Below are 17,682 nucleotides of genomic sequence, written 5' to 3'. Positions count from 1 at the left end.
ATTAGGCAACTGACTGTCTTGTTCAAAGACATCGGCCACATGTGTGAATTGGATGGTATGTCTTCACTCTACAGTGGACCTTTTCCCAACTTGTGCAGCATACAGTAACCAAGGACGGTCTTCAAGTTTATCTTCAGATTCATCTTCACCCTCTTGACCTTCTTCACCCTTACCATGCCTTTTACTCTTATCGCTCTTATCACTCTTACTAAGACTATTTGCCTTATCACCCTTGGCATGCCTCTTTGCTTTTTCACCCTTAGTATGCCTCTTTGCCTTATCACCTCCTTATTACCATCACATACCAGCCTTACCCTATTAGGGTCATTCTTCACAAACCTTAGTCTTCTAGCACACCTGCATGCATAGTACTTTATGGCCTCTCTACATTCCTGCATATTAGGAAACTCCAAACCCAAGTGGAATTTTGGATCTAAAAGGTCATGCTATTTATTGTACTGCTTGAACTTTGGCTGCCTCAAACCTCTCTTCTTGCCAGCTTCATCTTGAGTATCTTCATGCAAACTCTCTGAGTCTGATGTATTATAATTATCAGTGTCACCCTCACCTGGTTCTTTATGTCCATAATCTTGCTCTTTAGTTACAACATACCTATGAAAATTCATGTTGTCCTCTTCATCACTTTGCTCAAACTCACTATCTGTGAAATCACCATCTTCTTCCTCATCCTCCCCACCTTGCTCAGCTTCATCACTTTCTACCTCAACTTCTTCCTCTACCTCACCAAATTATTCATCTATCTAAACATCCACAAACCCATATTGCCCATTTTTTTCATCACTATCATATCCATGAGCAGTGTCTTCATAATGTTCAGCATTTTCACCATGTGCAGAGAATACTGGGGATTGAACATTTAGAGGCTTAGGTCCTAGATTGTCAGTTATGTATAACACAAATAGTTGGCTCAGTTTCACCAATTTCAATGCTCCAAAATAATCTTTATCTGTCCTAATTTCAACCCAGCCATTTGTCCTGTGCTTGTAATAGTATTGAATGTTCTGCTCATCATAACCAAGGTGTTTAACCAGTTCAAATAACTCAAGCATTGAAACCTCATCTGTATCTTGCCCATCAACCCATTGTACAATACCTCTCATATATAAACCATCAACAAAGTAGCCCCCGTGGTGTACTTCAAGTGTGAACATGTCAAGATTAGCTGCACAACAATAAATTTTCTCATTAATTTACTATGTACCCTATACAGTACAATATACATTTATTATCTACCCTATACAATACATATACAGTACATTACTATTTACCCTATACAATACAATACAATACAATACAATACAATACCGGACAAAGAACCCAACAAACAATAAACAAACAACATGCATAGGGACCACATTCACAACCCAACCTAAGTCTCAGTCAACAAACAACAACCATAGGGACCACTTTCTTCCTTTTATTATGCTTTTTCATGAAGTCCAGCAATGAAATCCGACAGTAAAACCCAAACAATTGCATCAAACAAATAAACTAAAGTACGCTACTTACTGTATATGGGAGCTTCCCCACCATCTCTGATTTTCATTCTGCCTTTACTGTAGTACCTTCATTTGGAATCTTCAAGTCACAAAATATCTCTCAAATCGAATCTCTCAGTCGCAGTATGTCTTTCTCACCCTTTTTCGAATCTTTCAGTCGCTTTCTCTGTTTCACTCTCACGGGTTTTCGAATCTTTCATTTGCTTTCTTTCTTTCACTCTCACCCTTTTTCGAAAACTCTATCTCTGATTTGGGAATTGACCTTACGAACGATTCAGTCAAAAGGGGCTGAGGGCTGAGGGCTGAGGGCTGAGGGTATAGAATAGCGATATTACCCTCATTAGACGGCTCACATGCCTTTCACGTGGTGTTTTTACGGGCATTTGGATGGAATTGGGGAAAAACTAACGGCATTAGTGAAATTGGCGATTACTTTTAATTCGAAGGCTAAATTTGCTGAAAAAATAATCTAGGAGGGACATTTTGACAATCGAAATAGTCCAGGGGGGTTTTCAACAGTTTACCCTTTAAAATACGACCATTTTGATTATGTCAAAACAAACCGATCAACAAACCGATACATTTTTTTTTTTTATAGTGCTGCTATTTCCTACCTGTCTTTATTTCCCTATCTATTTTATTTTCCCACCAACCATGTAAATTTGAAAAAACACAATTCTATCTTTTCACCTACTATTATTCTTAAAATATAATTTAATTATTAATTTGAGAAAGTTATTTCCTAATAATTAGTAATTGAGATATGAAGAGGATCAAGTTGTGTTTGACACAGTGGATAATTTTTTTAGTCTAACATTTTGATTTTCTGGATCTTTAAATCTTTTTTGTCAAATAGTATAATAGGTGGGTTACATAAGTCGTTTTACAAAAAGGTAATAAGATAGAGGTGAAAATAGCAGTCCTTATAATTTAAAATTGCAACATACCTACAAACATTGGTTCACTCTTTGATAAATGCTGAAGAAAATCAAATGTCATGTACACAAGAATGTTAATATTCACTAGTGCTACTATGAATATGATTTATTTATTTATTTTTATATACACAAGTGAATGTTAATATTCCTCAAGTAATACTCGAGGATAGGGAAACGAACCTAAATTTTGGGGAGGAAAAATCGAACCTAAAACCTAGAGTACAATGGTAAATACTCTTAACCGTTTGAGCTACAAACCCTTTACATATGAACAACATAATAATAATATCTTAAAAAATATACATACATATATGTTTTTTATGTAATGAATTATAAATTCCACTGAAAAATCAATTTGCAATGATTTGTTACTAAATTATAGGTTGATATTGTTGCATGATAAAATAAATTCTTTAATATAATTTGGTTTAATAAGTCCCCTTTTTTTTTCTTTTTTTTTTTCATGCTGTTGACGATAAATCTCATTTCTAAGGTGGTTATTTTTTTAGGCGCTTGGAACTCAGCCCAGTGAACTTAAAATTCCGACAATATCACTGTCACATGCATGTAACATGTAACTACAGATGAATTATATGAAAGACAGCTACTGACAAAGCCGCAGAATGTGTAATCTAAGTCAATTTGCTCTTGGAGCTAGTCTATGTCTAGTTCACCAATTAGATTCCTAATATTTGCACTGCAAGGCATCGGGAAACTATAAAAAAACAAACCCTAAGATATGCAGCAAATCATTCCATCAAGAAGACTGCTTGGCCCCATTGCAGATAAAGAGCCATTGCTTGCTACATGCTAACAAATCACAACCTAACACATTCCTCCATGCGGAGCGTTTTTCTTCCTTTTGCACAACTTGGGCTCAAGCCTCTCCTTAAGCCCGAGTGAAAAGTCTCACCTGCTGACACAATCGTCAATCAACAAAAACCATTTGCTACCCTCTTACAACGCAATGAACAACCACACTGGAAAATTGAAAGCTGCAGAATACCTTCCATTATGTATATATTTCCCAACACAGAAAAGGTTATAACAAAAACTCAACACAACACATATCCGCCAGAAACAGAGACGGATCGTAGTTTGATTTATTTCTATGCTAACCAGAAAGTGTTATGACAACTGATGCTTCAATTGTTCATACCAAAGCACACTAATCTCAGTCCTGCACTTCTTGTTTCTTTCCACTAGATTTGAGATACCAACCTGCAGCAGCGCCAACAGTTACAACACCTGCTACAACAGCATAATTCCGGTACTTGTCAGTGGATACTTTGGCAGTTGATTCTCCAGAGGTAGAGCCACTTGGTTTGGCATCAGATATCGAGCCCTCTGAGCTTGCAGTTGGGTTCTCTTCTGGTTTAGGGCCCTGAAAATGTTCAAATAATTGAGCATACATTTGTAGCAGAGACATGACAATCCCAACCAAGAACTAGTTTGATATTGAACCACATCCAGAAGGCTGGAAGAAAAAAATTGACCAGAACACATAAACCACAATTGATTGGGTGATCGCAATGATAAATATGTGATCAGACATGTAAACTAATAATCAAGATGGGAGCAAACCAGACCACAATAAAACTTGAGCTGCTAAACATATGACTAGGACACTTCAAGTTGCAAAATGAAGAGCTGATTAAATACGGTCTTCCAATTTTATCGGGTGTTCCCGAAGGAACAACACACAAAAACATTATCTGTAGAGAAAAGTATGATCCCAAAGTTGTATTATCTTGTTTTTCAATTTTAACAACCTTCATTTAACACTACGCAAAGCCCTCAAAAGTAATTCAATTTTCTGAATGCCGAACTCTGGCTGCTTAAACAATGAAGAATGCTTTACATTCTAAAGTGTGGTCATCTAAAATTACTTAAATCTCAAAATACATGAAATGTAAAAACGTGTTCATACTTTACGTGCAAGTTTCTGCAGCTTCTCTTGCTCGGTTTTCTGCATTAAAAACAATAAACAACAACAGTGAGAAGATATATCACAATAGCATTGCATATAGGATAAGTAAACAGACAGATAGAAACCCTCATCCACACTTCATATACATGTAAGTATGCGTGCACATATTTCTACATATTTATATGTATCTGTACACAACGTCCTTCACTAGCAGATACACCAAATTTTCAAGTGTGCTGGACTGACACCACAGCAGTAGGATCGCATATAATGAGATTCTACAACTCTAAATATTTGAAACAGTAAAAAGACATTGGCCATACAGTAAACCACTACAGAAACCAGCTTTTCTAAGAGAAAAAGTAAAAGGGAGAAACCCATCAAAGCCTCTATGGAGCAAAAATTTCTACCACCAAATCATCTAAACATTTATCTTCATCAAGATATTTTTTTTTCCTTCATTGTATGCATCAGGATCATCAAAACTCAAGCACGAAATCAAAGGAGAATCAGAAGCAAATCAAGATATTGAACTGTTGATGCAGCAGATGCCTTTCTATCCCAAAAATGAATGAAAAAATTATTTGAAAACCAGAAAAATAAAACTTGGAAATAAATAGAAACAATGGGAATTGGTCTCATAGGAAAAGTGGGTAATATTCTCTCAGACAAATGCCTCGATTGTCGTCACAATTGAAAGAAAGGAATTAGATCGGACTCGTCATCATTTTTAATGATCACAGAGATACCTCCCCGCAGGATTTCATAATTCAGATTTTAGAATACATAAAAGTATTTCGAGAATAACAGACCAACCATAGTGGAAACCATATCCAGAATGATTAGCCTATGAGGCTATGACGCTAAGCAAGCAGAAAAGAAACCAACGAACAGAAGAGATCTATCACATCTGATCGGTTACTGCCTAGATTAGCCTACACTTCACAAGCAGATGCACAAGTTCAAGAAAAAGGAAAAACAATATTCATGAAATTAAATTTCAGATGATTTGGTGATAAAACTTTTGCACCAAATAAAGCATAGATGAACAGGGAGATCTGGACTCACTTTGGCCTTTGGTATTGCACCAAAGGTATATTGGAATCACTCCAAGTCAACTCATGCTTTACATACAACCAAGAAATTACACGACCTTCTTTCACTTCAGAAATTCTAAAAGACAGACACCTAATACATTAATCATGTCACCGATACTCAAACACTATGAACCTTCAAATACATGTGTAAATTGCATTTATAACATTAAAAAAATAGACTCTTCATTACATGTGCTTGTACTTGGATGGACTTATCTATTATTCTTTGAACATGGCAACTGACACCAAAAGTGTGTTCCAGCTCTATGAACAATAATACGGTATATGATATAGTTCTATAACACATTTGTTTATTACTAATACCTACTGACCTAATACATTCCTACAAATATTTAAATAAATTCTTAATCAGTTTGTTATTTTAAGTTTCCCCAGACAAACTATTTACATAGGTTTCAGCTCCTAGATAAAGACCTTTCCTTCATCCAACAACGGTCATCAACCTCAATAGTTATCTAAATCTAAGAGGAAATGCATACAAATGCACAGAAAACAGCAACAATACAGTTCAAAGGAAAATCATAAGAGAATATATCTAGGGTTTTTATAAATGACCTTAATGTAAACGTTCTCTGCAGCTCTTTCCTCCTCACTAAGCACTTTTCCACTGCTTGACAGCCTCCGAGTAACAAACCTTGCAGCCATCCTTGATGCCATTGGAGTTGATTATCCTTCCTGAAAAGGATATTATAGATAAGGAAATGCTCCTCTATCTTCTATTCCTAGAACTGTGGTTTTGAGTTATATAAGTTCTGGAATACAAAAAAACAAAACAAAACAAAACAAAGAACAAAGTAAACCAATGACAATAACATAAATTATCTTATCCAACCCCAATTTTATTATTGATTTAAATTGATGATAGAACCATTAAATCTATTGATAGGTAGCTTTTAGTCAAGTCCTAATTAAACTTGCATGTGCACCGTACGGTGCTCTCAATTGTACCCCAATCTGAGTAACAACAAAACCATGGAGTATCCAATAAAATTTACACATAGGACCCCTTTTGTGTCCAATATACGTCAAGATAAGTATAACAAGTATAAGAATTCGGTAAGACCTATTACGGATCAACACCAATGACAACCCCCAACCCTCATCTCGTCCCACAAAAGAAAAATAGCATAACAAAAGGAAATGCAAAATGCCATGGTCTGTTTCACGCATATCTCCCAGATTTTATTCTTGATACATTGTATAATTAACAAAAACAGAAAAAGGGTATCTTGTTTAACATTAGTCTGACCATTTATGATCTATCACTAAACAGAACCTTAATGAATGAACTACGCATTGAAGGGCAACCATATTTCCTTTATAGCATCATCCATTCTAAGAAAATCTATTTCAAAACTATACCCAGAAAAGGTTTTTCCAAAGACTACAATATAAAACTAAAGAACCGGATGCAACAAAGAGTACTATAAATACTCCTGGAGCTTCGCATTTCATTACAAATCCAGGAGCTGGTACTGAATTACATATTAACCCTAAATCAACTACTTCGAAAATTTAACCTGATGGCAACAATCGGGAGCATACTGTACATGAAACGAAAACTAATCCAACAAAATCAATCAGAACCACACACTTGAGGTGAACTTACTGATATCAAAATGTTAGGGAACTCGATCACAAGCCCTAAAATTGCACGTAAAAAGGAGCCGATGAATATTGGGGAAAAATTGCTTACCGAGCAAATGCTTCTTCTAGAGATTGAGACGACGAGAGAGGAGAGAGAGACAGGTGGTTGCTTGTGGTATTGGGCTACCATTGTGGGTTTGTGTGGGTTTATAAAGGCTGGACCAAGTAAGATCGACAAGCGAAGCTCTTGACCGTTGGATTCAAGGGAAATATTTTGTTGGCGTAATTGGGCTCGTTGGTTACAAGTCACGACTACGAATCTAGGATAGTATTTGGAAACTTCTAATTACACCAAAAATATTGTCCAAATAAATTCCCGGCGAATTTTGTTTGTTTTTATCCAAATGCAATGTAACAAATTTTGGGCATTGTTTAATTACGTGCCCTCATTATTAGTGCTTTCTAATTAGAATCCGGATTTTTTGTTTAGATTTTCTCTGTTAGGATTTACTTGACTTCTTTCCTCAATACGTCATCTTATTAAACTTTAATTGAAGAAATTTAAAGTTGACACCCCCACTAAATTTTGTTAGAAAATTTAACAAATGTGACAATATGACTAACACTACTAATGAAAATAGAGTTGAGGAACTACATAAGCCATTTTGTGAATTAATTAGAGTACCAAAATATAAATTGGGTCTAAATACAAGGATATAGCCACTAAAAAGCCTAAATATAAAATAAATAAATAAAAGCTGAATTGCCTATTATACTTTACATTTTCTGTTAGAAAACGCAATTTTCCTTCATAGGACAACAAACAAACCCCCTGGTTTTCTTTCTCATCTCGCCCTCTCTGTTTTTTTTTGTTTTTTTATTTTCTTTTATCTAAAGATGTAAAATTCATTGAAATAGTTTTCTTTCTCATATCTCCCCCTCTATTCCCTTTTTATTTTTTCATCTAACATTCTCACATGTAAAAATTAAAAGCTTGAAATCCTCTCAAATGCTTTTTTTTTTGGTCAAGACCTCCTCGAAAAAGCTTAGTTTTAGATGTTCTACTTTTGAGCTTATGAACATTTGGGTCAAATTTAAAATATGTCCAAAACGATGGAAAGGATTTGGATTTGGGCCTCTAAATCCAAATCTACCTAATCAAATCCATGAATTCAAACGGATCCTTGTATTGCCTCTCCATACAAAACATAAAATAAAATAAAATAAAATGAGATAAATCCAAAAGTTATAACAATAGTTGGATGTAATCCTCGTATTTTGTCTATTTGCTTTAAGTCTTTTGACTATTTTGCCACATAAGATTACATTTCCTTTTGAGGAGGCTGACTAAATTTTTTTTTCTTTGTTCCCATACTACCCTTTGGATTGAGGTGAAAACGGGAAACAATATGATTTTAAGGTATTAATTAACAAATTAATTGCTTCTGACTATAATGATTTTGTATAATTCATTGTTTGTTTCTTTTTTTAGTTTTACCATTCAATTAATTGCATTCATGATCAAAATTAATAGCGTTATATTAATTTCAAATTAGAAAGTTGCATTCATGATCTTTACTTTCCATGATTAAATTGTATTTTATCCATATATTAGGTAAATATTATGAAGGAAATAATGCAAAATTTAAATTATGAAATTCAATTACAATGGAATAATGCATTAAATTTGGATTTTCAATGTATTTTCCTTATTTACCTCAAAAGTTAAAATCGACCCACATAAAAATTAATGAAAGTCAAAGGACTTACATCTAAAACCAACACTGCATGAATTATACCCAATAACTACTAATCGTTTTAAACGTAGATCTAACAATCTAAAAAAGAAAAGATAAAAGAATATACATAATGTTATAAAATAACCTAGGATATGTGCGATAATTCAGAGCTGCACGTAAAGTAGATGAGACACAGCATTTAACGAGGTTCGGCTATGCCTACGTCCTCGGAGAGCAGCAGCAGTAACTTTTCCACTATGTAAAATAATAGGGCTACAAGTTTAATGTTTACAATATATGTGGCTCACTGAATTTTCTCTCTAGGAGAATTTCTCTCTGCTCTCTCTTTCCTCTTTCTTCCTTCTCTTCCTTTCTCTTTTTTCTTCTTTTCTTCTTTCCGTTACTCTTCTTATTTATAGGCTGAAATAATCACTATTCATCACTATTCACCCGTGACAGACAAACTCTATCAAAGCCGCCAAATGAACAGTAATGAACAGTAATCACTGTTCACCCGTGACAGACAAACTCTATCAAAGCCACCAAATGAACAGTAATGAATAGTTAGTGGGCTCCACATGTTTATTCTTTTATTCTTTTACAACACTCCCCCTTGGAGACCACTAATGATATGTCGGTTGTATCTTTAAAGACTTGCTTGGAGAAAACCTAGTAAGGTAGAGAACTGATGGAAAGAAGAGTACAACAATCTGTATAGCATACTTCTGGATGCTCCCCCTGATTAATATCTCCCCCTGATGTTTTCATGACTATCTTTTGGATTGAGAATCTTTCGGAGCGAGTGGATGATGTAGCCACCAACAATTCATATAGTAAATATATTTCCAGTGAGCTATCTCTATGTAAATCATAGAAATTTTCAGAGTCCGCATATCTAATAACGCTTGGGCTATTTATAAGTTCACTTGAAAGAATATGCCCATACATGGTGTTATGCGGAAATAGCATCAAATATACCTCACATCATCCCAAAATGATGGTGATGGAGTTGAGCCTTATCTGGAAAATATGATGTCCGGTCCAACATACTTCCGGAAAATCCTTAAAGTGCCCAACGGATAATCCTCATAAAAATGCTTCAATACTTTCTTAGTATAAGCAAGTATCTCGTTGGCATAATGCTCGATCTTTAAGTCGAGACAAATATTTCTGGAATTCTTGAGAAGCTTTAATGTGTTGCAAACACATTATAATCAATATACTCACTGAGGCAATTTATGTACATTAACATTGAGTACAGATTTTGTGCTTCAGGCACATGTCCACAGACTTGCTTCATGCAATTTCAATCCTTTCAAGGATTTTGTTTAAAGGGATTAAACTCTATGACACATTATATAGCTTTAACCCAGCTATTTATACATCTTTAGGGAATCACATCAGGTGATATGCTCTATGCATGTAATAACCCTTAAAGATAACATGTTGGTCTCCGTAAATGTGCAATAAAGGGGCACAATTGAATCTATAAATATGGAGAAAACCCAACATCCCTTGTTTATGTCAAAAACATTGTGTCATACAAAGTAGGTATATTCCCTTTTTATTCCGAACACCCAAGTATAACTTTTAATATTAACATCTTTTAGGGTTCGTACTGTGGGTTTGTTCTTTCACGTTCATTCTCATCTATAATGGAATTGCCTCATTCCATTTTGGCCAATGATATTGTCGACATTTAATAATTGAACGTGGTTCCAATCAACACAGCCCATTGATGATTTGAGTAGCTACTCCAAAATCAAAAATTTGTCATTCATCAATTTATGATCCCACCATTCTCATGTGCATGCGCATGCATCAATTATAAGCATTTCTTTGCTTTTGGGTACCCAAGCCACTGCAGGGGGGCTTTTATTATGTGAGAATGTAGATTATAACATCCAATTGAGCATTATTTTATAGCAGGGCGTGGATAATCTCCATTTAGGGAGTTGGAACATTTAGAACCCATATATCTGTCATGCTGCAGGCATGCCACAGATTAATACATACATGTCAATTAATTTATGGGACTTTAACCCATATAATTTGCTACACATTAGGCGTGCATAATATCAATATTGACATGTCAAAGGATTGTCCTTTCGGGACTTCAATCCACATCATTTGCTACGCAACAGGCGTGCATCATATTGATCACTGCTATACCCATATTCTGTTCTTATGGGACTTTAATCTGTGCAGTGTATTATCAATGTATCCAACTTGCAATCTGTAAAATTTGCGTTAATAATTCATGGATACATACAAGCCATTCTTTTGAAACGGACTTATCTCCCCATTTGGTTACCTTTCAAGATAAAATATCAAATAGGTATATAAGCATAAAATAACACAAGTATTGCTTACATCCTTAAGTGGGAGAAACTTTTCTCAAGTATCATTCAAGCTCGTATCGGCCCAGTAAATATAAAGTATCGCTTGATGATCTTGTTATATCCTGCAAGAGCAAAAATCACAATTCTTTTCTCTGTCAAAAACAAATAACTCTCAGAGTTAGGATCACTGCAAGGATTCTTTCTTCGGATGTTCATTCTAAAGAAATAAAATCCCTTATGAACAGAGAGTTATAAAAAGAGAAAAAATGCAAAAAGATTGTGATATTGATTGCAAGGTAAGGTAAGCAATCAAGGAAGGAAGCTGGTGGGAGCAGACAACAAGCTCGGCAATCAAGGAAGGAAGCTGGTGGGAGCAAACGACAAGCTCTCATTTCTTCTAGTTTAGAAGAACTTCCGGAGATTAGAGCATAAGGTTGCCTTCACAGTTCCCTGATATAGTGGAAACATGATCAGGGATAGTCTTGCTTCCTGAATGGATGATCAGAGATAGTCTTGCTTCTCGGGCATATTGAGTGCTTACTGATAAGAAAAACAAGTAAATATCGCATCACTAGGTATGGAGTAAACTGGATGTCTTCTGCAAAGAAAATTTCGTTAGTAACACATTTATACACAAATACAATGAATAGGTAGAACCGGTGAATTTCAAATTAACCATAGGAAAATTGCGAGATTCTCGGGATGCTGTTGAAAAAGTGCGAGATTCTCGGGATGCTTTTGAAAAAGTAGCTCCGTGAAATCCGTAAAGCAAGATCGGCTTTGAAAATAATGCTTGAAAACGCCGAAAGTGCCGACAGGCATTATTAGAGGCCACGTGAAGTTTTGGACTCTAGGAAAGAAAAAGATAATATGGGGATTCGAGAAGATATTGGGGTCCTGAAAAACAGTAGCCATATTTCCTCCTATAGATATGGCCTTTGTAAAACTTGATTGGAGCAACTGCGTTTCAACTCAAATTTCTTCATTTTCTGAAACTTTAGTTTTCCTAAGACTTTCTTCGAAACTTTCTCAAAAATGGCTTCCTCTTCTTCCTGCCCAAATTATTTCAATTTAAATGATGCTCCAACAGCAAACAGTGACGCCAAAGTTTGGCGTCCATCCTTTGTATCCCAAAATCGTCATCTCACAGTTAATGATTCTGTGATGATGAATGATGCTACTGCTGTCATAGTAGCTAGGAATTTCATTACTCCAATGGATGAAATGCTGTTAACAGGGAGGTCTGAGGAAGAGGCTATTGATGACTCAATGGCTTTTAGCATTCAGAGTGCTGTTTCTGTTTCTAACATGGCTGATCGTTTGCGTGTTAGAGCAAACGAGGTTGAGAAGCTGACAACTGAAAATTCGTCTCTCCAAAGAATGCTTCATGAGTCTCAACAGGAGGTTGAGAAACTTAAAGGAGAGCATAATTCCTTGTTGAAACTGGTGAGTTCGTACTCAGTTGATACACTGAGAAGGCTAGACATGCTGCAGGTCTCCAATGAAAGAATTTTGGGAGACCACGAGAAGCTCATGGCTAAGCTTAAGAGGCGCCGTCCTCTACCTTCAGAGGCTTCCAGAACATAATGTAATTTTATAGATTTTACAGGGCCTGCACCTTCATTGCAGGTGGAAAAAATCTATCTGTTGTATGTTTCTGTAATAATAATTGCGCACATTCTTAAACTTGCACCTGTGGTTTTTACGTCTTTTCAAAATGACGGTTTGGAACCTTGTGCCTTATAGGTTCAAATAACCACATTGTCTCTCCCAAATTGCATGGTAGCCCGGAACTTTTGGCCTGGGCACAAACTCAGAATTTATTTGCCCTTTTCAAATGGACATGAAATATGAATTGAGTAAAAGCCACGATAATATCACAATATAGTAGTGAAGAGCATTAACTACTATATACCCACAACTTTAAGTTCAGGATCTCTCATATATTTGGATCCATGGGCTTCCGGCCCAGGTATAATAAAATATGTGGGGAGCCTCAATTCATTATTTGAGGTTTATATTGATATTATCCATTTCGCGGTGTATTCTTAACAACCGGAATTCACAAAATATATTTCTTCCTTGAGGTGTCGATTATAACAGAATCGAACTTTATTAAATTCATCATCTTCTTATTGTTCACCCGTTTTCGTGTTTAACTCCTGATATGGAAGGGCGAAGTTCCCCACTAGCTTGGAGACCACTTGTTGGTCAACAAGTAGCTTGGCTGTCCTCAGCTTATTCCGCTGAAATCATACCGGAGTTGCAATCGGGGAAATATACCTGCAGCCAGATCTGGATCATCCAGAATGCGCCAGGAGCAGACAGGTTCAATGGATTTTCCAGAGTGGCAGTATGCAGATTCTTGAAAAGGTGGGCCAGAACTGTTGGTCCAAGCCCCACATCAGTGTGATTGTGAAGTGCTTCTGCCAGATGTCTGTATTCAAGCAGAACTGCCGAAGACCGATTGGGGAAGACAAATCGGTTCAGCCAATACAGAAGGAACAACATATGTTGCTGATCCTTGTCCTTCTCAGCGCTGAATCTCTTCAGAAAGTTGGAGAAGGAGCAGTTCTGATTGATCGTGGCTGGAGAGATAGTGAAGGGAGTGGCCACTTTCTCTTGGTTCTTTCGCCTGTGATAATCTCCAACAGCATCAACAGGTCTGCCATGGGGCCTAAACCCAAAAATCTGAGCCATATCCAGTAGAGTTGGAGCCATGGGACCCACACGGAAATCAAATGTGTTGCTGGCAGAATTCCAAAAACACAGGGCAGCAGCAAGCAGGTTCTCATCTCTGTTAATCGACTGCTTGGACAGAAGAATGGCGTCATAGAGCCCAGCTCTCCTCCAGTGACCCCCATATCTCGGGAGAAGTCTGTCAATCCAGTCTGCCCATTTGACGGGACTGTTCCTCACCTCGCTGGACGGAAAAGATCGACTCAAATTCTTGCTAACCCAAGAATAAGAAGCTAGGGCAGAAGTGCTTTCAAAACACAAAGGTGCCTCAGCATCCTTTTTCAGCAATTCCGCCACCTCAGCCGGAACAGGACCAAACCAGTGAGGCCCTAACACCAGAGTGTTCTCAAACAAATGGAGAACATTCTCGTCCAGATTCTTCTGGGCAAAGGGGTAAACAGAACAACCTTAAAGTAAAAACAATTCTAAACAAGATTCCTTTTCAAGAAACAAAAAGGTCAATCTTGTTCCTCTCCTATCCCGGGATCTGTTTGTACAGCCTGCGAATCCCACATGGTTGGATAGAACTTCTTTAACCATTTGCCATTGATTGGGGCGAAGTGAACAACCCCATCTCGGTCCTGCAACCTATATGCCCCCATTCCGAGGATTTGGTTAATTATAAAAGGGCCTTCCCATGTAGGTGACCACTTTCCATATCCAGCTATGTGTGTTCCAAGGGGCAGAATTGCTTTCCAGACTATCTCTCCCTCTTCAAAACTCTTGTTTTTGACTCTTTTGTTGTAGGCTCTCGACACAGCCTGTTTTCCTGCTAAGAGTTTGTTGAGGGTGTCAATTCTGCTTGCATCCAATCCTTCCAATTCCAGCAACATGGCTTGAGAGTAATCCTCCCCAGTGAGATCGTGCTGGTGAGCAATTCTAAGGGACTGGACTGCTATCTCCATGGGCAGAATTGCATCATGACCGTAGGTCAGAGCATAGGGAGTCATGCCAGTTGCTTCTCTTTTTGACGTTCTGTATGCCCACAAAGTTTCTGACAACTTCTCATGCCACTGCTTCGGATTCTTCTCTAGCATTTTTCTGATGATATTGATAATCACCTTGTTACTTGATTCTGCCTGTCCATTAGCTTGAGCATAATAGGGGGTAGATTGAAGCAGTTTGAACTTGAATGTTTCTGCCATATCTAGCATATCCCTAGATATGAAAGAAGAACCCCTATCAGTTGTGATTGATTCCGGAATGCCAAATCTCTGTATGATCTGTTCTTCTATAAAGATGATGATCTCTTGAGATGTTGTGGTTTTTACTGGCTTGGCTTCTACCCACTTGGTGAAATAATCTGTGGCAACGATGATGAAACAGTGCTGCTGGTTGCTGGCTGGATAGATTTTGCCAATGAGATCCATTGCCCATCCCCTGAAAGGCCATGGCTTTACTACTGGATTCATGGGAACCGAAGGAACCTGCTGGATTGGGCCGTGCCTTTGACAGGCTTCACATCCTTTGGAATAGTCGATGCAATCCTTCATCATGGTTGGCCAGAAGTAGCCATACCTTCTGATTAACCAGCACATCTTTCTTCCTCCTTGGTGAGCTCCACAGATCCCCTCATGGGTTTCTCCCATGACTTTCATGTATTCTGTCTTTCCGAGACACCTTAACAGTATCTCATCCACTATAACGGCAAATCTTGGAGGTATCCCTATCTCCAAGATCATGGTAGATGGAGGTGCAGCCATTAATCTATTGCCCCACAGAATGCTGACCAAGTTGGGCAGAACAGAGAGGGATCTAATTCCAACACGATTAACCGTCACCAACTTCGCTGGGGGCATCACCAAAATACACGGCATCTTAGATGTAGATGTCGTAGTCGGAAGCAAAGAGTTGAAAATAGCATTCTTTGTTATAGACACTACCTCCACCACCTACAATGCACTATTCGGCAGGGATTGGATTCACCAGAGCCTTTGTATCCCTTCCACCCTCCACCAGCAGTTAGCAATATGGGATGAAGAAGGCTGCATGGAGATTATAGAGGCCGATCCACGGCCATTCCTACCCTCTGCCATGTGCTTTGAAGCAAGGTATTATCATGATGACCTCGGTCCCTACACTTTCCTTGGAGTCAATCAGAACGGCCGCCCCCATGGCGTCACGGCCCAAAGACTCATTGAAGAAGGTCTAGCCAGTTCTCTAGAGGACTGGAATAGACTTTCTTGTGCTGAACTTCCAGAATTCTGATGTTTAGTCCCAGTCAACTGGACAAGGATCGAGCTGCAACAATCCGATCCATCACAAAAAGATTGTTGATATACTGGGGAGAAAGGAGGCTTTTCATACAGAATCCAGCCATCAATATGGCAGAATTCAACCATGAAAGCACAAAAGAACAAGAGGAGGAAGTTTTACAGGAGGAAGTGTTGGAATTTGCACCGGCAGCACTAAATGACTCCCTGCCAGAAGTAGAGGATCCTCTACAGGAGATAGACTTGGGGACAGAAGAAGATCCAAGGCCTACTTTCATCAGCGCGCTGTTAAAAGAACCACTCAAGGTTGAAATCACGGCACTTTTGCAGGAATTCAGAGATTGTTTTGCCTGGCATTACCACGAGATGCCGGGATTGGACAGGCAGTTAGTGGAGCACAAGCTGCCAATTAAAGATGGCTACCTTCCAGTCAAACAGGCCAGAAGAAGAATGTCTATGGACACAGAACTGAAGGTCAAAGAAGAGATAGAAAGGTTGCTCAAGGCAGGATTCATCAGGCCAGCCGTCTATGCCGATTGGTTAGCAAATATTGTACCTGTTCTCAAAAGAAAAACAGGGGCAGTTAGAATCTGCGTAGATTACAGGAATCTGAATGAGGCATCTCCTAAAGATGAATACCCTATGCCAATGGCAGACATGCTAGTGGATGGAGCCGCTCATAACCAGATGCTATCTTTCATGGACGGCAATGCAGGTTATAACCAGATTATGATGGCAGAACAGGACATCCACAAGACAGCCTTTATGTGTCCTGGACATATAGGTGCTTTCGAGTATACTGTAATGCCTTTCGGTTTGAGAAATGCGGGAGCTACCTACCAAAGGGCAATGAATTCTATTTTTCATGATATGATAGGACATTCTTTGGAAGTATACATAGATGACGTGGTGATTAAATCCCCTAAGGAAGGAAATCACGTAGCAAGCCTGAGAAAGGCATTCCTGAGAATGAGGCAGCACAAGCTAAAAATGAACCCCAAAAAATGTGTTTTTGGAATCCAGGCAGGGAATTTCTTAGGATTCTTGGTCCACCAGAGAGGTATAGAGGTTGACAAAAATAAAGCAAAATCCATCATAGAAGCTCTACCACCTCGGAACAAGAAGGAACTTCAGAGTCTCTTAGGAAAAATCAATTTCCTAAGGAGATTCATATCCAATTCTGCAGGAAAAATCCAACCAAACGACTGCAGCTGCTCCTGTGGTTGTGGTAATTTTCCTCCTTGACTATTCATGTTTTCCTGCTGTTCTGTCTGTTCTAACAGTTGTAGTCTTTCCAGGTGGAAGTGCCTAAGGCTACTGGTGTTCTGGCTACGGTATCCAGCCCCCTAAAGCCTCCCATTGTCGCTGTAAGTTTTTAATAACTTTTGAGCCTCCTTTATCTTCCACTTTCTGCCTGGTATTAACTTATGTTCTCTTCTGCAGATGCCTATTCGTGGAAAGAAGGTATTCCGCGATAGAAAGGCTTTGCCTGGCCTTATATTTCACTGCTGTAAAGCTCAGGCACTACATGCTGCCACATACTATTTATATCATTG

General features: G+C 38.0%; 2 protein-coding genes across 3 annotated transcripts; both read right to left on the bottom strand.

Moving 5' to 3' along the window:
• LOC18774876 (uncharacterized protein At2g27730, mitochondrial) lies at positions 3,440-7,303 on the bottom strand. 2 transcript variants are annotated; one of them, XM_007206100.2, is made up of 4 exons: positions 7,203-7,303; positions 6,062-6,181; positions 4,389-4,427; positions 3,440-3,842 (listed from the first exon to the last, which is right to left on the bottom strand). In XM_007206100.2, exons 2-4 carry the CDS (start codon positions 6,161-6,163, stop codon positions 3,633-3,635), a joined length of 351 nt encoding a protein of 116 aa, XP_007206162.1. In that variant the 5' UTR covers positions 6,164-6,181; positions 7,203-7,303; the 3' UTR covers positions 3,440-3,632. The 2 variants fall into 2 exon arrangements, with proteins under 2 accessions (XP_007206162.1, XP_020422644.1); XM_020567055.1 differs by having other exon boundaries at positions 7,116-7,206.
• Positions 13,413-15,409, bottom strand: LOC109949604. Its single transcript, XM_020565678.1, has 2 exons — positions 14,411-15,409; positions 13,413-14,294 (listed from the first exon to the last, which is right to left on the bottom strand). Exons 1-2 carry the CDS (start codon positions 15,407-15,409, stop codon positions 13,413-13,415), a joined length of 1,881 nt encoding a protein of 626 aa, XP_020421267.1.

This window comes from Prunus persica, chromosome G6 (assembly GCF_000346465.2).
Source record: "Prunus persica cultivar Lovell chromosome G6, Prunus_persica_NCBIv2, whole genome shotgun sequence".
In the NCBI taxonomy this organism is placed as follows: domain Eukaryota; kingdom Viridiplantae; phylum Streptophyta; class Magnoliopsida; order Rosales; family Rosaceae; genus Prunus; species Prunus persica.
This window is presented reverse-complemented; position numbering and strand designations above follow the sequence as displayed.

Coding starts and splice junctions, on each gene's coding strand:
- LOC18774876 (XM_007206100.2), bottom strand. CDS start 6,163: ATGGCATCAAGGATGGCTGCAAGGTTTGTTACTCGGAGGCTGTCAAGC. Junction 4,428..6,061: donor CAGAGAACGTTTACATTAAG/GTCATTTATAAA, acceptor TTTTTAATGCAG/AAAACCGAGCAAGAGAAGCT. Junction 3,843..4,388: donor TGCAGAAACTTGCACGTAAA/GTATGAACACGT, acceptor GAACATTTTCAG/GGCCCTAAACCAGAAGAGAA.
- LOC109949604 (XM_020565678.1), bottom strand. CDS start 15,409: ATGATGAAGGATTGCATCGACTATTCCAAAGGATGTGAAGCCTGTCAA. Junction 14,295..14,410: donor CCATGTGGGATTCGCAGGCT/GTACAAACAGAT, acceptor CCCTTTGCCCAG/AAGAATCTGGACGAGAATGT.